This window comes from Fusarium falciforme, chromosome 12 (genome assembly GCF_026873545.1).
Source record: "Fusarium falciforme chromosome 12, complete sequence".
Taxonomy (NCBI): domain Eukaryota; kingdom Fungi; phylum Ascomycota; class Sordariomycetes; order Hypocreales; family Nectriaceae; genus Fusarium; species Fusarium falciforme.
The window spans coordinates 2601237-2624992 of record NC_070555.1 but is presented as its reverse complement, the minus strand read 5'-3'; the positions used below and the strand labels follow the sequence as shown (position 1 = coordinate 2624992).

The 23756-nt window shown below is 24.5% G+C and overlaps 1 protein-coding gene across 1 annotated transcript; it reads left to right on the top strand.

Moving 5' to 3' along the window:
- Positions 1 to 14826: 14826 nt before the first annotated feature.
- NCS54_01459800 (Amino acid permease) lies at positions 14827 to 16816 on the top strand (the record flags this gene model as incomplete). Its single annotated transcript, XM_053159740.1, has 6 exons — positions 14827 to 15045; positions 15105 to 15395; positions 15498 to 15570; positions 15621 to 15812; positions 15851 to 16530; positions 16574 to 16816. 6 exons carry the CDS (start codon positions 14827 to 14829, stop codon positions 16814 to 16816), a joined length of 1698 nt encoding a protein of 565 aa, XP_053015715.1.
- Positions 16817 to 23756: the final 6940 nt, after the last annotated feature.

Sequence of the window (23756 nt, the reverse complement as noted above, 5' to 3'; positions counted from 1 at the left end):
TAATCTTAAGGAGGTATATAGCCTTAAAAAGGGAAAAGTTCTTCCTAGCTTTATCTTATATTATCTTAAAAGTAATATTAAAGCCCTTAGTATATATATTATTAAAAAAAAAAATAGCCTAATTAGTAAAAATAACCTAAAAGTAAGCTATTAGTTAGTTATTTATACTATATTAGTCTTTAATAATAATATATCTTATAGGAAATTTCCTTTCGCCGCCTATAATTATGCCCTAGTTCTACCTAGCCTAATACTTAATAAATCACGCTAAGGCATTATTATTATTATCTTCTATCTTATTAAGGTAGCCTCTCTTAGATAATTTTACTTATAAATAGTTAATACTAAAGGGAATAAGCATATTATTATAGTTTCTAGAAATATAATTAGTTTACTTAATTAATTAGAGGTAAGACTTAAAGATAAAAGTAAAAGGCTAAGTATTATTAATATTATATTATTTTTAGACCTAGTTATAAAAGTTAGTAATACCCTTAGCCCTTCTAAGCTCCTTTAGTTAGTCCTTTATAGCTATAATAAGGTTATTAGAGACCTAGGGCTAAGTAAGCTAATTAATAGCCTTAGAAAGGATATAAGCTATCTCGGCTAACCTTAATATATTACTAATAATATTCCCTTCCTTAGGCTTATAATTACCTTAGAGCTAATTATTTTTCTTCTTAAATTATTTACTTAGGCTATAAGGCTATCCTTATGCTATTATAAATATAAAAGTAGGGATAACTTCTAGCTTATCGCTATTATTATCTATCTTAGGGAAATCCCTAAAAAACTATATACTTAGGATATATATAATAGTCCTTTATTTATATAGAGTAAATAGGATTAATATAGAGGGCTAATTATAAGTAATAAGGTTATTTTTTTTTACCTCTAGGTACTTAGGGTAATTATAATAAAGGTTTCTAAAAAGGAAATAAAGTCCTTACTATAGGTCTAAGGCACTTATAATAAGGTTATAGCTATCCTAGATAGCCTAAGCTTAAAATAAAATATAAATAATAGGGTTATAGCTAATCTAGTAGCTAAAATAACTAGCCTTCTAGGTATTAATAATATAAGCTTCTTAACTATAGATCTAAATAGCTTAGATATACCTATTATATAATAAATTACTTATTAGTTTAGTAATAATATAAGAGAATAAAGTATAATAGATTAAGTCTTTAGCTAGGTAAGCTTAGGTATTATAAGGGAAAAAGCGCTTAATAAGCCATAGTTTACTTATTATAGTCTAGCTATATTAATAAAAAAGAAAAAAAGATAGGTCTAAAAGAGCTAAGAGAAAAAAAAAAATAAAAGTTTAAGGACTAAGCGCGCTAATTTATTATTATTATAAAAATATATTATTAATACCTAAGTAATACCTAACTATTAGATTAGTAATATTAATTATATATTAGCAGGGAAATTATAAGGAAATCCCTTAGATTTTCCTAAGAATTCTCCTATATATATTTATATAGCTAACCTAGCCCCTTTTTTATTAATTTTTTTATTCCTAGTATAATTAATTTCTTTATTATATATCCTTATAGTAAGTGCCTTTAATCTAATATAAAGGGTACTTTTTTATTCTTAGCTTATACTTCTTATATATATACCTTAGATTTATTAATAAATATTTAATTTCTATTTTTTTTTTATTTAAATTTAGCTATTACCTTTAATATATTAATAATATCCTTATTAATCTAATTATTAAAGTTACTTAGGTACCCTTTTTAGACTATAAGGTATTTTATCCTAGGCTTATTATATTTAAACTTCCTTTATGTTATATTAATAATTTATTTTATTTTAAAGTATTAATAATTATCTCTTTATTTTTTTATATTTTCTTTAATTATTATAAGGCCTAGTTATTCCCTTAGATCCTTAATAAATAAAAGGTAAGTAATAGAGATTATTAGGTAAATAAAGAGATTATTTTTTATATTAAGGTAATATATTAGCTTTTTTATTTACTTAATAATATAATAAGGGCTAATTTATCTTTCCTTAAGCTTTTTTACCTTATTATCTATTACTTTATAACCTTTTCTTAGTTATAATAATACCTAATCCCCTAGTTTAAATTAAAAGAAGTAATACTTCTTATTATAAGTATACTTTATAGTAGCTTAGATAAAGGCAATTAATAGCTATATATATTCCTAGAGTATAGCCCTATTAAGCTAATTTATTATATTTCTTATATACTAGAAGTTATTATTTATTCTCTACCTAGTAATAAATTTATTAAGAAAGGTTTAAATTATATTAATATAAGTATTATTTATAATAAATTATAATAATATAATTACTATTATCTATAAGGCTACTAGGTTATTACTTATCTAGTATTATAAGGTAATCTTAATAGCTTAGTTATATTATTTTATAGCCTTATTAGACTATAAGTATTATATTATAGATATATATAACTTAATTCCTATAGCGGCCTAGAGTATTTACTAAAAGGCGCTAAGGAACTTTAGATCTTAGTCTAATATAATTACCTATAATAAGCCCTAGTTATACCTCCTTAGCTTATCTATTAGGGATAGGGCTTATTATTCTACTATGAATTCTATATAGCCTAGAATAACTAGGAATATATAGCTAAACTTATATATAACTATAAGGAAGGCATTAAATATACTAAAGCTATAGTTTATTTATAGTTATTCTTCGCTAAGGATATCTAATAATACTATAATAAAATCTATTATAATAATATAAAATAAAACTAATAGGATTTAAATAAGTATTAATTCGCTAGGTAATATACTTCTATTAATCTTATTTTATTTATAAATATTATATTATCTTTATATATCCTTAATTTTATAATTAAGGTAATTAATTATAAAAGATTTCTAAAGTTTTTTTTTTATTATTTTAGGGCCTAAGTAAAACTTCTAGTTATATATATCTTATATTAAGTCTATTATAGTTTAGTTAGAAATATAAAATTAATAGTAGCTATTATACTTAACTAGGTATAGTAAGCTATATTAATAAATAAAAGTAAGACTATTTTATTTATCTTAGTCTCTTAGTTATTTAAGAATACTTTTTTACTATATATTAGTCTTATATTATTATAAAATAGTATTTTTAATAATAAGGCTTATTAATACTTTTAAGTAATAATAAATAATATTATATAATCCCTTAGTATCTTATTCTTAATTAAGCTCTCTCTTATTATTATCTAATAGTAATTAGGCCCCTAATAGCTATAAGAGGGTATTTTTAATTAAGTTAGTAATTCCTAGTATATATTAAATTATAATAGGGTATTAACTAAGGTACTAAGATACCTAGATTAATTAGTTATTTACCTATAGGCTTAATAAGAATATTATAAGCTAGTTTATAATATTATAAATAGTAATATAATAAGTAAGGATTTATATTTTATTAAATTAATTAAAAAAGAATATTATATATAATTTCTTATATACTTATACTAGGCATATAATCTTTAATTCTATAGGCTAATATTATATCTTAGCGCTCCTTAGGGCATAACTTAGATATAATATTAGCCTAATTATTATACCTAAGATATAATCTATTTTATTCTAAATATAAGAGAGATCTAAATAAAAGATTATAGCTCTTAGCCCTTATTTAGATATATCTAATATAGCTAGAAGCTCTTAGTCTAAGTCAAAGTATTATATAGCGCTAGCATTAACTAGCCCACTAGTTATATTAATAAAGGCCTTTTTTTCCTTCTTAGTACTCTTTTATATTATTAAGGAAATATATCCCTTATGCTATTAACTAGATTTTAATTCTCTTAAATTATATCCCTTAGAGAATAGCTTTACTTTTTATCTTTATAATAATTTAATTTAATTAGAGAACTAAGAAATAAGGCTTTAGAGCTATTTAATTATATTAATCTAGGTTTCTAAATTAACTAGGGTTTTAAGGAATTCTAAGTTATATAAGGCTTAGACTTATTTATTAGTATTTAATAATCCTAGATTATTTACCTTAAACCTAAGTAGCTATACTAATAGGTATACTAAGAAGGATTTATTTATTAATAAAGTTATATTTTAATCTCTAAAGAGAGTAAAGAAAATATAAAGGTATTAGAGGTATTTTTTTATAATATTTAAGAAGATTATAATATTATTAATAAAAGCTATAATATATTCTTAATATAATCTTAGGATATTATCTATAAACTTTTATATATATACTAATAAGTTTTTAAAACCTATAAGGGTAACCTTAGATTATTTTAGCCCTTAGTAGCTAATAATTATAAAATAGTCTTAATATTTTATATAAATAAGGAATTAATAAAAAAAAGATTTAATATTTATTATATTAATATATTATTTTTTTTTAAGTTTATTTATTATTTTACTTTATAGGGGTATTAGGTATATATTAATAAGTATAGCCTTATTTAATACTTAGAGGTCTATTATAACCCTTTCTTTCTTTTTCTTATTAACTACTTACTAGACTATAAATATAAGGCTTATAAATAATATAGGTTTTTATTAAAACTCTATCTAATCTTAGTTATAAAGGGCTTTAAAGGTTTTATCTAGGAATTCTTTAGCCTTTAGGCTAAGTAAGTATAATTAAGACCTTAGCTTTTATTAATATTAATTATTAATAAGTAGGATTCTTATTTACTTATTTTTATTAATAATAATTAATCTTATATCTTTTTATAAGGTTAGGAATTTTATAAGTAATATAAGGATTATATTAATAATTAGTTTACCTTAGTTATAAATTTATATTCTTAGGTTAATAATAATCTCTAAGAGGTTTTTTAATTAAGTAATTCTTAGCTTAAGTCTTAGATCTAGCTTAGATTATTAAAGCTAGTTATTATATAAGGAGCTATCTAGTCCCTAGGGAACTATAGTTTTATAAGCTAGCTTATACTTAGCTATATATCTAATAGAGCCTTTTATAAAAAGTATAATAAGTCCCTTACTAAGTTTAGATATTATTACTCGCGAGAATATCTACTTATCTAATATAATATCTTTATATATTACTAGAAGTTATACTTAGTATTTTTCTTTAAAGCACTTATTAGTATTAATTAGCCTTAGGATACCTATCTTTTAGCCTTAATAAATAATCTAGGCTTTTAGGGATTTATTATAAAAAAAGATATTATTAATTTCTTATATTATTATTAATATATTACCTTTAATATATAGTTTAAAGAAAAAGTTATTACTTCTTTTTACCTTATATGCTTTTATAGGGATATATACCCCGCTATAAGCTAATATACTAATAGCTACTTAGGCTTTAATTTATTAGGCATAGAATTATTTAGATTAGCCTAGGGTTATTAGGACTAGAATCCCTTTAGCTAATTTAATATAAATATAATTCTCGCTATTAAGGATATCTAATCTATATAAGGTATTAAATTCTTATCCTAGGAGTAATCTTATGCTAAGTTAGTCTATAATCTAAGCGCCTATTCTAGCTTTAGCCATAGTAGGCTACTTATTCTTTATTCTAGGGATATATAAGGTAAACTTAGCCTATCTAATAATATAAGATTACCTTACTTTATAAAGAGTAATAATTTAGGTAAGGTCTTATTATATATCTATTAAAAAAAAAGGAAGTCCTATTTAATAACTAAATATCTAGCTCTTATATTAATATAAACTTCTCTCTAGGTTTTATCGCCTAAGGAGTTTATAATTTATATTTATATAAATATATAAATAGCTAATTAGCTAGGTCCTAGTATAATATATATAGGCTTATATTTTACTATAATAATAAAAGTTAACTTATTATATACTTCTATTATAGATTTTATTTACTATTTATTAAGTATAAAATTTATAATTTCTAAGATCTTAGCTATTAATAAGGCTTTTATTATTAGGTTAATTACCTCTTTATTTAGTTTATTAATAATATTATAATTAGATATTACCTAGGTAAAATATATATAAGTTCTTTTACTCTTAATAATAGCTTATAAAGTAATTTATTATTCCTTAATAAGAAAATATTTATTCTTTATATCCTCTTATACTTTTTTAATAGTAATAAATACTTAAGTTATTAATATAAGAGCTTAAGAAATATTTTACTAAGTATTATTCTAAGAAGGCATAATATTATATATATTCCCTATATAATCTAAGGGTTAATAGCCCCTAGCTAGGCTTACTAGGTTATAATAATTACCTAGGCCTATTTAGGCCTTAAATATATAGACCTACCTAGTATCCTTATTAGCTCTTTTTAAATTAGGAAGGCAGGGGGTTTATATAATTACTAGGGCTATAGGTTAGTAGGTTAAGGCGCTCTTTTAGTTAGCCTAATCTCTTATTATCGCCTAGATATAAATATTTAATATCTTTTATTTATAATTCTCTATTTAGTTATTAAAAGAATTTATTAGCTATAATTAAAGAAAGCTTTTCTTTAGGTAGTTATTAAGCTAGATATAAGCTTATATAATTAACTATAGGTTAGGCTACCTAGCCTTTATTTTTATATACTTTAAGGAGGTTATTTAGCTATAAAAGTCTTATTTCTTATAGATATTATAAATAATAAATCTTTTTTTAAATAAGGCCTAAAATATTATATTTAATTATAGATAGAATTATTTATAAAGAAAATCTTTTTATTTTTAAAAACTCTATATATCTTATAATATATATCTTTTATTTATATTAATATTATTAATATATTATTTTAATATTATTTTAAGAAATAAAAATAAGATATTAGGTATAAAGGCCTTAATATATTCCTAGCTTTAAGTATAATATTAGTTAAAGGTATTAATAAATTATATTATACTTTAAAAAATTATATAAGTACCCTAAATAATTATTTTATTATAAGTCTAATTATAATTATTAACTAATTAAAATTTTCTTATATCCTTAATATAAAAATAAACTTAGGGTTAGTAGGATTTTTATATAATACTTATTAGTTATTTTATTTAATCTAGGCTAAAGGTATATAGCGCTAGCGAGGGCTATAGCTAACTATTATTATTATTATTATTATTTAGGCTTAGGCTTTAATAGATTTAATCTAAAGGAATAAAATTAATAAGTAGCTAATTATTATTATTATTTATTAATATACTCCTTAGTTATAATAATAATTATATTTCTATACTATTTTAATTACCCTTATTAATAACTAAGGCTTACTAAGGAGCTATATTTTGCCTTTATAACTAGGTAACTATTATCCTATTATAATTACTAAAAGGTCTTATTCCTAGACTTCTTATTATTTTAAAGGTTATAACTTAGGTAGCTGCTATAGGTAAGCCTAGGGAGTTTAACTCTTTTAATTTAATCTATAATAACTAGTTTTAGAATTAGCGCTAAGAAGTAATCTAGGGGGTATTTTCTAAAAGTAATAAGGATATTAATAAATTCTTATACTTATTAGTCTATTTAAACTAAGTTTTAGGTCTAAGTACTTATAAAGATAAATAGAGTTTAATAAATTAATTAAATTAAATTAGAGCTAGGTAATTTTAATTTAAGAAGAGTTATATAAATTAATTAGTAAGGGAATTATTAGTTTCTTAAGACTTATAATAAGGTTTTATTTCTAGAGAGGCTAGTCTTAATAATAAGAAATACCTAAGAAATATAAATAATTACTTTAGCTAAAAGGCTATATCTTTATTTATTTATTTCTATAAGTTCTTTTAAATATATATATATTAATAATATATTTACTATTATTTTATATTCTTAGCTATAGCTATAAGTTATTTTTCCTAGGAGGTAAGTAAGATTATTTATTTTATAGCCCTAAGGTATTATTATTTAATTATAAATAAAGGGATATCTTAAGAAAGTTAGTTTTTAAGATAAATAGAGTCTATTGCCTATAGGTCCTTATATTTCTTAAGCTCTTTAATAATAAGATTTAAAAAGCTTTATAGGTATTTATTAGTTTTATATACTAAGTAAAGGTACTTTCTAAGTAGTTTTTCTTTAAGTATAGATAAGAGAGAATAAGGATTTAATAATAGGTAATAGCATTATTAATTATTACTATTTATAAGGGAATATTATTAGTAATATTTATTTATCTCTTACTAGGCCTCTTAGAAGTTATAGGTCCTTAGAGAAGGTATAGATTTCTAAAAGGGATAATAATAAGGTAAGAATTTAATAATAAATTATTTAGTCTACTTAGGGGTTTTTATAGGAGATTTCCCTAGGAATTCCCTTAGGTTTCCTTTAAGGATCTTTTAAGGAATTCCTAGGGAATTCCTAGGGATTTCTCTAGGAAGTCTCTAGGAAAGTAAGTCTAAATTCCAGGGAATTCCCAGGGATTTCCTAGGGATTTCCCGGTTATATAGTTCCTAGGGATTTCCTTAATATTAATTAATTTATAAAAGCTATTTATATCTTTAAAAGCCTAAAGTATACCTTTTATTTTATAATTATTTTTTATTATTAAGTTTTATAAAGATTAATTAAAATTAAAATATATATATTAATTAAAATAATCTTAGGTATTCTTACTTAATTAATATATTTTTAATAATAATTTATTACTTATTAATTATAAAAGCTTTAAAATATAAAGTAATATTAAGCTATAAGGTAATAAAAATTATTAGTTATAATTAATAGCCTTAAATGCTAGAGTTATTACTTATAAGGCCTCTTAGAGAAGTTTTTAATTCTTATTAATTACTAAGCCCTTATTATATGCCTTAGTCACAGGGGTACCCTATGTGATGAGTCTTGCTTTATAATAGTTAGATCTAGTAGCTATTAGATAGGATTAGTAACTTAGACTTTAGATTACCTTTATATGCCTTTTTTATATTATGACTTATGTTTTTTTTAACCAGATAGCTGCCAGAGTTAGCTATCTACCCTCTGCTTTTAGTAGTATATTAACCCCTTGCCAGAGCTAAGGGATCTATAATAGCCCTTATAAATATTATAAAAGTATTACTAAAAGAGTTAAAAGGCAAGCTAATAAGATATATCTATAAACTCTCTACTATTAATTTTAATATCTAATATTAGCATAAAAGTAAAAACCCTATTAATAACTTATTAAGGCAGTTAGATTATATAAAGAGAAAAATATTATATAAAAATATACTTCTTATATTAATTAAGAAGTTAGCTCTTATATATAAATTACTATTAAAGCTTTAAAATATTATTCTTAGCCTTAAGGGTAAGACCTAAGTTATAATTATATATATATAAGCTATTAGAGCTATATTAAGGGGCCCTATCCCTTTTAATAAGTATATATTAAAGAATAGCGCTTATTATATTATATCTATAATTATTACTAGGCGCTAAAAGGCTAAGTAAAAAGAAATTATTATATAATAAAGTACTTAAGAGATAAAAGGCTTTAATTAAGTCTCTAAGGAATTACTTATAGCTAAGAGTATTATTTTAAAGTAATATATCTTATATCTTATTATATAATAACTTATAAAAAAGAAAATAATATTTCTTTTATTACCTTTTAAGAAACTTAAAATATTAATTAAAGAATTATAAAGCTAAGATTAATAATATAAAGAGCTAAAAGATAAAATATATAGGGCTATTAATAAATATAAGGGCTATATTATTAATAGACCTAGATTAATATAATATAAAGATTAATTAATTATCTTAGAGTAAAAAGCCTTAAGATTAAAAATATTTTGCTAATATTATAATAATCTAAGGGTAAGATATATAAGTACCTTAAAGACCTTAGACTTAATAAAAAGAAATTCTATTAGCTAGGTATAATAAATAATATCTATAAATATATTAAGAGCTACTTATAATATTAAGGTATTTATATATTAAGGTATAAGCTATATAATAAACTCTAATAGTTATTATTTTTATTATATTTATTTTAAGAAATTTATATTAATTTTATAATTAGCTTATTAAATAATATATATAATAATAATAAGAGCTATAATATTATATTAATTTTTATATATTATATAATAAAATATATAATATATATTTTAATTATAAAAAAACTTAAGACTATAAGTATAATAATATTTTATATAAATATATAAAAAGCTACTTTAATATACCTAAAGGTATTATAAGTAATAAAAATAAGCTTATTATTAATAAATTCTAAATAAACTTATTAAAAAAAAGTAATATTTTATTAATTATTAATTATTTATTACTTATAAATAAATAAGTAAATATAATAAATATATTAAACTTAAGAGAAATACCTAAGGGTATATATAAAAAATAAGCCTACTAATTAGGTGATATAGCTCTTAGAAGCCGCTTTTATATATAATAATAGCTAATACTTAATAATTAGAGTTATACTTAATAAGATATTATATAGGTATTACCTAAGGTATATTAAATATATTCCCTTAGAGGTAAAAATAAATATCTAAGGTATTGCTAATTACTTAGAGATACTTAGCTAAGTATATAAATTAATAAAAGATTATTAATACTATGCTTTAAAATCATAATTTAAATATTATAATATAAGATATAAGCTATAGGTATATTATTAAGGATAATATATTAAAGTATTTATAAAAAACTAAAGCTTTAAGTACTTTAAATTAACCCTAAGATTTATTAAGGTTAAAATCCTTATAAGATATAATAAGTAAGCCTATACTATAGAACTACTAAAAACCTATTAATATATATATAATATATTTTATATATTACTCCTTAAATTATAAAATAATTAACTAAATAATATTATAATATTAAAAGCCTTATTAAAACTTAAGGCTAAGCCTAATAAATAAAAGATAAAAAAGTAAATAAATTATAAGCTTATTAATAAAGTATTATTTTATCTTATTAAATAAAAAGGCTAGCTAATAAAATAAAATACTTAAGAGCTTAAATATTATTTAAAAACTATAAAAATAATAATTAAGAAATATTATAAAGTTATAAAGAAAAGTTATAAAAAATAAGATAATATTTAGCTAATATTTAGCTAAAATATTTATAAAAAATAAAAATATTAATTATAAAAAAGATTTAAATAAAATTTATAAATAATAAGATCTATAACTTAATAAAATTATAAAAAGATAATTATTATTAAGCTAATATTAAATATAAATTAAAAACTATAAAATTTAAATTATAAAGAATAAAATTATAATTATAAATAATTACTTAAGGGTTAAAAAGATTAATATTAGACTTATTATTATTAATAAGCCTAAGGTTTATTAAGCCCTTAGCCTTAGCCTTAGCCTTAGCCTTACTATAAGTAAAGGCATAAGTAATATAAACTCTCTTAAGAGCTAAGGGAATAAATAATAAGTTATTACTAGAGCTATTACTATTATTATTATTATTATTATCGCTATTATTATTATTATTAATAAGGCACTTTATAGCGCGGGGAATAAAATAAGTACTATTATATATAATAGCATAGGTAATAGCGGGAATATTAGCTAAGATATTAGCAAGAGTATATATAATAAGTAGCTAAGGTAAATTATAATAAAAAAATAAGCCTTTCTCTTATTAAGAATAGCTATAATCTTAGTAGATTAAAAATAAAGTAATATATAATAAATAAAATAAGACTTAATATTATTATAGGCATAGATAGGCTAAGTAATATTAATAAAATTATAAATCTTAGTCTTATTAATATAAACTTAGGCCTATATATTAAGTTAATAAGAAATATAAAGTAAAAAAAAAAAGATTTATATTTATAAATATATAAATAAACTAAAGCTTATAAAAAGAAATAAACTTAGCGAGCTAATAGCTAGCTATTATTCAATTATTTATATTCTAAGTAAAATTAAAATATTATTTTAAATATAAATTAAAAATAAAATAAATAAAAATCTATTCCTCTAGATTAAATAGGTAATATAATGTATTAAAGGTATTATACTAAGATTAGATACCTTATTATTAGTAATATAATCTTATTTAATTAATATTATATATCTCCATAGCGCATTAAAGGCTTAATTTTTAATTATTCTTAAGGGCTTAAAGTATTAAAAATAATCTAGCTTTATTAGTTAATTAAGATATAATAAGTTACTAAGAATTAATTAAGTAAATAAACATAATATAAGTTAAGGGATTTTTATTATACTTAGTTAATTATTATATTTATTATATATATATATAAATATATTTTAATTTATATTTAAAATATTTAATTTTAATTTTAATTTTTAATATAATTATTAAAGTTTTTAAAAATTAAGAAATTAAAAACTTAAGTTTTTTTATAAATATTAAAATTTATAAATATCTATTAAGCTTTAAGATTATACTTTATTAATTTAATAAAATAAAATAAGTTTTTTTAAAAGCTATTTTAATATTCTTTTTTATAATATTTACATATATAATATATAAAATTAAAAAAAATTAAATTTTTAAAATATATATAATAAAATATTTAATTAAATATTTTATTTATAGATTATAAATATATTTTAATATAATAAAATATTTAATATTAGAAAATTTATATAAGTAAAATAAATAAAATATATAAAATAAATAAAATAAATAAAATAAATAAAATAAATAAAATAAATAAAATAAATAAAATAAATAAAATAAATAAAATAAATAAAATAAATAAAATAAATAAAATTTTATTTCTTAAAATTAAATAATTTAAATAATTTTATAATAATATTATATTTAAAGAAAAAATCTTTTTATTATTAGCCTAAGATTATTTAAAAGATTATATATATTATTATAATATATTAGAAATATAATTTTTTATTATTTTAAAGAGCTTAAAAAGTTAAAATTATTTTAATATAAATTAAGTAATTAAGAATTAATTAATAAAAAAAATTATATTAGTTAAGGGATTATTAAGATATTTATCTATATATAATACTTACTTATTAAATATATTATAAGTAATTAAAATAAATATAAAAATATAAATTAAAAATCTTTAATAAATAATAAATAAAATCTTTATAAAATCTTTATAAAAAGTATAAAAAAAAAATAAAACTTATTAATTAAGAAATTACCTTAGTTAGAACTAATATAATTATTAATATAACTAAGTAGCTAGGTTATAATAATAATTAGAAATTTTTAATATAACGCTTATTATATTAGTTATTATATTAAAATTTTTAATTTGTATTTTTAAATATATCTAGAAAAGTAAATAAATAAAATATAAAAAAGAAAAACTTAATATTAAATTTTCTATAGCTTAAAGATATATATCTTTCTTTAATAAAACCTTAGTTTTATTAAAACCTTATATATTAAAAACTAGTAATTAATTTGGAAAAAAACTATTTGTAACTTAACTAATAGTTTTTATAAATAATAGGGTAGAAATATAAAGGCAATAATGTATCTAAAACCTAAAGCGGGGCCTGTTTTAATCCTCTATATAAATACCTAAGGAGCATTGCCGGAAGTTCGGCACAGAGCTTATCTGCATTCGCTATGGCACCTTCCTAATCGAGCAGGCGAGTTGCGGAGGTGGTGGGATCATTTTAGCCTTTTGACTTTCTCTCACGTTTGGATAGGATGTAATTTGCTGCTAGCATTGCCATATCAAGGCAGAAAAAAAAAAATGCCAACGACTAGAATTCAATACTTTGCCCTTTCAACGCGTAGCAAATAAAGGCGAAAGCTACGGTTTGGTTATCATTTTCAATAACTGTAAACATTGCAACCTGCGGAGTTCAGACTGGAAAGCTTATCTCCGGGTAGTGGGTGTTTGATAACCCCTGTTCCACTCCGTTGGGCTTTGCTCCTTTAAACCAAACATGATTGGTTCGTTAAAATCCGGCGCTAAGATATTCTGGGATATTCCCCGTTGTGGAACGGTATGGCACTGGGCGGAGGAACGGCGCCAATCAGATGTTCTTGGGCAAGCCAGGGAGGTCAAGCGAGCAATCTCTCCTTTTATCTCTGGCTGCGGTAAGCCGTCCATCAGGTTATGACACTGGCAGATCTTGCGATGATACGCCGTGGTTATGCATTTATCTGATACAATCTTAGTCTGCTTCGACTTGCCACTTGGGCGAAAATCAGACATAGAACGGCCGCCACTGGGTTGAATCCCTGCTCGTGACCCCTGATGGACGGCTTACCGCAGCCAGGGAGGTGTGCCACATCGCTGTCCCGAGATATGGCATCGCCGCTGTACAAAAAGAGGTCATTCATAGCGGACGGTCTGATGCCATCCGTGTGGTGGTCAGGCTGTAGCTAACATCTTGTTCCATCGTTATGATTGGCACACAAGTAGTCTAGATTCAAATCACACCAGTCTTGCCTCGGGTGGTCTTACAGAAAGCCTTCTGACGTCGACAAGAACAGGAAGGAGGGAAAGCAGCTTTGAATTACACTAACCAACTCACTGATAGTGCCAAAAACATAGCAGCGAAGCAAAGCCCTTCTCATTTGTTTATCCCATGCACCTTCGATGAGTGATGACTCCCAAGGGGCCGACCCCAAACTATCGGGATGCTAACTCCCAATACCCCGGTGCATCGGTCGAGACCAGTCTCGACCCTGACCAGGATACACGGTATGTATCCTCATTTAAAAGGAGCCTCGACGGGCGAGGAACCACACCGTTAGCGCCCAGGAAAGCTTGTCTAAAGCTTGTCTAGCGCGGTGGTGTGCTTGAATCCTACGTAGTATAAAGACATCCCGCATCCCTGCCATACTGTGCCTCCCATTTTCTGGAAGGTCATCGAGAGATAATTCTTAACAGTCTCTCCTCTTCCCCCCGCTTTGAATCGGACGCCCTCAGGCTAACAAAAGCTCGTCCACCATGTCTTTACCATCTCCCACAAAGGATCTCGAGAACCAGGCCACGGTTAAACCGCAGTCTCACGATGAAGAAGAGGGCACCACCCATCCGGAGGGTCACCTCAAGCGTGACCTGCGCAGTCGACACATGCAGATGATTGCTATCGGTGGTGCTATCGGTGCTGGTCTCTTTGTCGGCTCTGGTAGTGCTCTTCACAAAGGTGGTCCTGCGTCTCTGGTCGTTGGTGAGCAATTCGAGTATTTGGAATTCTTCAAGAAAACAAAAGCTGACCATTATAGGCTGTAAGAATTCTTCCCATTACGCTCGATTTCAAGACGATAATTGACGAACATAATATCATAGATCTCATCATCGGCGTCATGTTGCTGATCACCAATATGGCTCTGGCGGAAATGGCCGTTCTGTATCCCGTCAATGGTGCCTTCTACACTTACATTGTCCGCTTTGTTGATCAATCTTGGGGCTTCGCCTGCGGTTGGGAGTACGCTCTATCCTGGCTCACCGTTCTTCCCTTTGAGCTGATCGCCGCATCAAAAACGATTGAGTTTTGGCGTACTGATATCCATATGGTTCGTCTCTCCTGGCATCCGTCTTGGCTCCCGTCTTGGCTTCAATCTTGGCTCCTTCACTGCCCCAGCAACAAGATCTGAGATCTAACATACAATCAACAGGCCGTGTGGGTCACTGTCTTCCTTGTCGCTCTCACCATTGTGCAAGTCTTCGGTGTCCGTGGCTATGGCGAAGGTAAGCATTGCCATTCAGCCTCTCGTGAACCTGACACTAATCAGTCGTAGTCGAGTTCGTTCTTTCTATTATCAAGATCTGCGCTTGCCTGGGTTTCATCATCCTCGGTATCATCATCAACTGCGGTGGTGTCGGCGATCAGGGTTACCTTGGCACCAAGTACTGGTACGACCCTGGTGCCTTTACTAATTTCAAGGGGTTCTGCGCCGTCTTCGTTGTTGCGGGCGAGTTCTTCCCATCCTGTTTGCGTATTTTTCTCTCTGGCTAACTTATTGCATAGCTTTCGCCTTCGGCGGTACTGAGATGGTTGGTCTCGCTGCTGCTGAGTCTGCTAACCCCCGGAAGTCTATTCCCACTGCTTCTAAGCAGGTCTTCTGGCGTATCGCCCTCTTCTACGTTATCAACCTCTTCATCGTCGGTATCATTCTCCGAAGCGATGATGAGCGTCTTCTCGGTGCATCTGGTGCTGATACAAAGGCTTCGCCTTTCGTCTTGGCTATTCAGGATGCCAGCATTAAGGTCCTTCCGTCTATCTTCAACGCCGTTATCACTATCTCCGTCTTGTCTGTTGCCAACTCGTGCACTTTCGGCTCCACTCGAACGATGCAGGCTATGGCGACTCGCGGTCATGCCCCTAAATTCCTGAACTATATTGATAGCAAGGGCCGCCCTCTCTGGTGCGTGCTCATTCAACTTGCTTTTGGTCTCTTGGCCTACGTCGGCGAGTCTCCAAAAGGTGGTCAAATCTTTGACTGGCTTCTCGCCCTTTCCGGTCTCGCATTCCTTTTCGTATGGGGCAGCATTTGCCTTGCCCACGCCCGTATGCGCGCTGGTTTCAAGGCCCAGGGCATCAACTTGGGGCTTGTCCCCTATAAGTCTCCGTTCGGTGTCGTGGGCAGTTACATCGGCCTTGGTCTGAACGTTCTTGCTCTTATCGCCACCTTCTACTCTGCCCTTTTTGTAAGTTTCACTCATTGGATTAATTTTAAACTGTACTAACAAGAAGTTTAAGGCTCCTGATGGCTCCCCACCAACCGCTGAGGCCTTCTTCATGTCCTTCCTCGCCGCCCCCGTCATTCTCGCCCTGTACCTTGGTTGGAAGGTTTACTCTCGTGACTGGAAGTTGTATGTCGGGGCCAGTGAGATGGATCTTCACACCGGAATTGTTTTGCTTGAAGAGGAGGAGCCTGAGGAGGAGAAGACGTGGGCTTCTCTACCTAAGCGCATTGTGCGTGCAGTTGTCTAAAACACTGCAAATGCAGGGAAACGAAGGCTGGGGGAGTTGATTGCTATATGTCAGACAACTGGCTCCACAGGGATCATTGATGGCACCAGTCAATTAATGAGAATTATCTGAAGAACAAAAGAAATCGAATAGCCATGTGTTCAGGCGCAGCTCTTTAAGGTCATGTCGTTAGGATTATGCGACAGCCAGATGTGAAACCGGACAGTTTACATCCGGTCATACGAATGTTATGCGACACAATATTTGTTGCTTGATGCATTGGTAAGACGAAGTAGTGCCAAGATATTCTAGTTAATTTATTGACATTATCCTGTAAGCTAAATGCAGACGAGGGTGTTATATTTTGGCGTTTTAGAATAGATGTAAAACTTCTAAAATTGCTGCGCTATACTCTTGATTTCATTTGTATGTAATTCGTCGTGTTGTTTTTCTTAGTCATATATAACGTACCGTAGGATCTCGAGAAATTCAGATGCTTTACGGAGGTCTCTCTTAAAAGTTTTATCTTATGCTAAAAAGGGCATTATTCCTAAAGCAATAAAGGTACCTCTAGTTCCCTTATTTTACTAATAAAAACCCTTACCTTCCTTATATTTATTCCCTCCCTTTAATTTAATAATTTTATATATATAAACTAATATTCTCTTAATCTGAGCTTAGATCTTCTCTTATAGTAGCTCTTTCTAAGCTACCTCCTAGGTATAAATAGCTTAAACTAAGCTCCTCAGGGCGCCTTTCTTTATAATTACGCTTTTTAAATATAAATAAGTAGGCTTAATAGCATTTAAATCTAGCAAGTTATTATACTAAAAAAGCTAAGAGACTTAATAAAAATTATATATATATTATTAAGTATTCCTAGTAATTTAATTAGGTTACTTATTATATTTATATATTATATTTACTATCTTTATATCTTAAAACTCTATTTAGAATTATATTAATAAACTTTTTATTAAACCTTAACTCTAACTTTATCCCTATCTTATAGCTTATTTATTAAGAAGCTTATAAGTTATCTTTCTCGCTTATTAGCTTACTATCTAGATTTACTCTAAGTAATAGAGAAGTTCTTATAATTATATCTCTTTTTACTATAATTAGCTTAGAAATGCTATATCCTAGGCTTATAATCTATTGCGATTAATTTATATTGCTAGGCGCTTAAGCTTTTTTTCTTATGCCTTAATAAAATGCCTCTCAGTAATATTATTAAAGGCTTATTCTCTAATAAGTAAGAGGCAGCTAAAGATAGCTAAATTAACCCTCTGGAGGTCTAATAAGGGTCTAGAGACTATTAGGAGCCTCTTTAGGTCTAATAGGCTTAATAGGCTATTATCTTTAAGGCATTATAATGCCTTTTAAAGACTTAACCCTAATAGGATTAGTAAATTATAAGAGTATTATATTATATTGCGGTATTATAGCGCTAGTGCGCTAGTATTATTAAGTAGGAAAATATACCTTATATCTATAGTAGGTATGCTTAGTTAGTATTTATATTAATTTTAGATAGAAAGTAGGCTATTTTTATTATTATAATAAAAAGAAGGTTTATTAAGGCAGAGTATTAAGCGCGGAAGTATCTATAGAGCTTATTTAATATTAACTCTTGCGTTAAAAGGCATTAAGTATAATAGCTTAATTATATATAAAACTATATTTCTTTGACTAAGTTGCCTTAATTTACCTTTAGGTATGCTATGAGGTTAAGTTACTTTTTAATATTATTAAGTATAATATATATATATTAGTGCCTTATTATCTTAAATAATTATATTTAGCTTTTTATAAAAATAGCTTTTAATAAAAAAAATATCTTTAATAATAAGATTATTTATTAATATTATTATTAATTAATACTTTTATTTAAGCCTCTTATTAACTTATTAATTTTTTTTTTATTTCTATATTAGCTTTTTCCCTAAGAAGTTATAAAGTCTTAACCTCCTTATATTATTACTTAGCTCTTACTCTTCCTTAATAATTAGCTCTAGCTCCTTATTAAGATTATTAGTTAATAAATTATATTTCTTTCCTCTTATTAGTAATCTCTAGGCCTTAGTAATAATACTGACTTTTCTTCTTATAAGAAAGGTACTATAAAATATAAACTTATTAGCTCCTTTTTATCTCTTATAAATATAGCTATAAGAAAAATATTCCTTAATTTTCTACTATATATAATAGCCTCTTTAATAATAAAATAAAATAATAAAAGTCTTATTAAATTAAATAATATTTTTTAATTATTTAGAGTCTAATCTTTATAAGTAATATACTAAGTAAGGTATCTTCTTTTTATTAACCTAGGCTTTCTTATTAGCTTAGTCTTTTAAAACCCAGCTTTTTATAATATCTTTTAAATTATTATAGTAAAAAGATTATAATGCTATAAGCTAAGTTTACTAGTAATATTAATATATAGTTTTTTCTTTTTAGAAGAATTATAATAAACCTTTATAATAACCTCTTTCTTTACCCCTTATATTTACTTTAGCGGTTAGCTATACTATAAAGTATTATAAACATACTTATTATAAAAAGCTAATTGGTACAAATTAGGGTTAAACTTCTGATTAATTATATAAGAATATATTTAGTTAACCTAATAGGTTAAAATGCTAGCTTTAATAGTAACTTCTTTAGTAGTCTTATTAGTATAAGGTGCCTTTAGGATAATAATAAAAGTATTAGTCACGATATTAGTATTTAGGGCTATAGCTAGGACTTAGAAAACTATTAGAAATTAAAGATAAAGCTAATAAAGAAGATTAATATATAAAATAGCTAGTATAGTCCTTAACTGCTTTCTCTTTACTTTTATATAGCTTTTAGTAGCGCTAATTAGTACCTTAGTAGGATAAAACTTTTCAGAGAAACCTCCGTAGCTGCTCTACTTTTCTACTTTTTAACCTCTAAACCGTCGAGTTACGATTGGTTAATTGGCTGATACGGAGTTTTGTAGCGACGCTAGAGTGTCTGAATTTCTCGAGGTCCTATAGTACTCCACCAGCGAGTGCAACATGTCGCAAGTACTAATAGGCCCGGGATTAAATAAGCGCTTGATTTTCTATTTAAAGGGGCGATGAGAGTCAGTCTCTTATACCTGTGTTTAGTCTGGCGATCTCACAGGTAGTAGGCTGTTACCTAATGCTAGGTATTATATAGCATTTATGCTAACCGCAGCGCTCTAAACTAAGTAATATAAAAAAAGATTAACTATTATTTTAGTATATTATAAAATAATATAAGCTAATATTAATTTATTATTAGTTTATATTAAATATTATTAAAATACTATTAAAAGCATAATAAGTTAAGAAATTACTAATATTAAGAAGATTTATAACTAATATATATATTTTAAATTATCTTACTTCTTAGCTAATATAACGGCATGGTCACAGCTGCGGGCACCTTAGCCGCTGCGCCATAGGGCAAAAGATTAGGCTATAATCGCTATTATAACAATTATAGAAGGTATAATAACTGCCTATCGGGCTTACAGCGCTATTACAGGGAACTAAGCTATAATAGTTAAGATTTAAGTTATATAAGCTTGTTAATTATTACATCTTTTAAATTATACTTATATATTAATATTAATAATTTATAATAATTAATTATATTTATATATTTAATATATATATATAATAAATATCCTAATTAACTAAGTATAATAAAAATCTTAATCGTTTATATTAATATAATAATAAAAATATAATAAATTAATTAATTAATTATAACTATTTATTATATTTTTCCTTAGATTTTTAAATTATTATTTAATAAGTCTTTATATTATAATTAAGCTTATTATAAATAATATAATATAATATAAAATATATTATTATATTAATCTCTTTTAATTATTATTTTATAATAACCTAGTTATTATTTATATATTAATATCTATTTAATTAATTACTTATTTTCTTTTATTTATTATTATAATCCCTCTTTTTTATAATTAAGTCTTTTTTACCTTTTAGCGCTAATTAAGTATTTTATATATCTCTTAAAGGTTTTTGTTTTTTATAATTAATAAAATAACTTAATATATACTTATTTTTATTTTTCTTTAAAAGGCCTTAGGGCTTTAAGGATTAACTCTAAGGAGTTATTTTAATATTTTTTAATTTATTTTTTTTAAGGTATTTAGACTAAGATCTAGCCTTAAGTATAATCCTAAGGGTTCTTAAGACCTAAAAGGTTAAGGGCTTAGGTCTCTGCTTAATAGGTATTAAAGTCTATAGCTATATATTAAGCTTTAAGATTATAATTTTTAAGTTAAGAAAAATAAAATTAGCTCTTTTAAAAGCCTTTTTAATATTTCTTTTTATTATAATAGCCTTAGATATAATATAAAAGATTAAAAAAAATTAATTTTTAAAATATATATTATAAAATATCTAATTAGATATTTTATTTTTAAATTATAAGTTATTTTTAATAAGTTAAAGTACTTAAAATTAAGAGACTAAAGTAAATAAAAAAAATAATATATAAAGCTAAATATTTTTTTTAATAATATCTCTTAAATTTAATTAATTAATAATTTTTATAATTATTAAAAATTAATAAATAATAAAAATTAATTAATTAATTAATTATATATTAATTAATATATTTTAATTACTTAAGGCTAATCTTATTATTAATTTAGCTATTTTAAGTTATTATAATTACTTAATTACCTAAGAGGTTATTTTTTTAATATTAATTAATAAGATAATATTAACTTATATTAATAATAAATAGCTAGATTATTTAGCCTTTTATATTAATTACTTAAATAATTATAATATACTTTTAATTTCTAAGTTATATTAATTTTAGCTTTAAATACTTATTTATGCTTATAATAATTATATTATTTATAATTATATTTATAAAAAAGCTTATTTTATTAAAGTTATAAATATTATTTAATTAAATATTATACTTTATAATTATATTTACTATAAGCTTAAATTAATTATAAATAATAACTAGATTTTTATATTTAGCTCTTTAGTAATTATATTTATATAAATAATATATTTTAAGCTCTAAGTATTATTTAATCAAGTTTAAAGCCTAATATATATTAATATATAATATATTGCGGTTAAGAAGTAATTAATTAGTTATATTTTTAATATTATAAAGCTAAAGAGGGAATTTATATAAATCTAAATTAAAAATATAATAAATAAAAATCTATTCCTTTAGATTAAATAGGTAATATGATTTATTAAAGGTATTATATTAAGCTTAAATACCTTATTATTAGCGCTATAGCCTTATCTAATAAATATTATATATCTCTATAGCGTATTAGAGGCTTAATTTTTAATTATTCTTAAGGGCCTAAAGTATAAGAAGTAATCTAGCTTTATTATTTAATTAAGATATAATATATTATTAAGAATTAATTAATTAAATAGAGATAATATAAATTAAGGGATTTTTATTATACTTAGTTAAGTATTATATTTGCTATACATATATATTATATAAAGTACTTAAGATTACCAATATAAGAAAAGGTATTTTTATTAGTTATAGTATAATAATTATATATTTTCTAAGGGATAAACTAGTAATCCTAGGCTTATATTAGTAAGGGGTGATTAGTATTATTTTAAATAAGAGTAAAATTTATATTTAATAATATACTTAAGGGTATAAAATATAACTAAGTTGTATTAATAGCTAAGATAACTACTATATAAGAAAGTATAAATAAGTATATTTTATATATTTAATAGCAGCTTATAATTATAAGTCATAGCCTATAGTAAGTCTTAAGTCTAAACTATAAGCTAGTATAATAGCTTATAATACATAGCTTCTAACTATAAGTTATACCCGCAAATTAGCTAGTTCTATAAGTAGTATATAACTATAATTAGTATTATAATACTAGTTACAGTTATAGTTTATTACTTAGAAGAATATAATAAAGTCTCTATTATATAGATTTCTAAGGAAGTAGGTTATATAACTATAAAAGAGCCTTATAGGTAGACGTATAGTATAGTTCTAGCATAAAGTATTATAACTATTTAATCTTTTAGTCTATTAGCTTAATTAGCATATTACCTAGTTGTATTATAATTCTTTTAATACTTTATAGGTCTCTTAGCTAGTAAGGTTATAAGCTTAATTCCTATCGTGAGTATATATAATATAATAATAAAGGTTTAGCTATACTTTAGCTTATATTAGGCTTCTAAGGTTATATATAATTACCTATTGCAGCTAGCCTTAGATGTTAACCTCTATTATATTATTCCTAACCTTATAGTAGGGTTATATAATAATATAAGCATAATAATCTAGGGCTTTAATTAATTATAATCTTTTACCTTAGTTAACCTATAAAGGGCCAGGCTCTAACTATAATAAAAAAAATATTTTTAATATATTATAATATTATGTCTTAATATTAATATAATAGTTTTTTTAACCTTTTATTACTAGTAATTAAAGAGTTATACTTAGTTATATTATTATAAAAGGTTAAGCCTTTTATAGACTATTTAATTCCTTTTTATTTTAATCTTTATATAAGAAATAAAAGAATTATTTTTTTTCTTTAAGACTATAATTTCTTAATATGATATTCATTAATATAATACCTATAAGAATTATAATTAATTAAATACTAAATATTACTAGGTTATATAATATTATTACTACTTATTAATATAAGAATTAATATTTTTTTTTTAATATATAGAGCCTTTTATAAAATATATAATTATCTATATTATATAAGATTAATATAATAGTATTTACTAAGGACTAAGATATTTATTTAAGCCTTTATATTAAGTTTATTATCTTAGCTAGAGAGACCCTTCTTATTATATTAAGGCGCCTTATAATATTATAAAACTTTAAGCGCTTTATATAATAAGATAATTTATTATAACTTAAAATGCTTAGG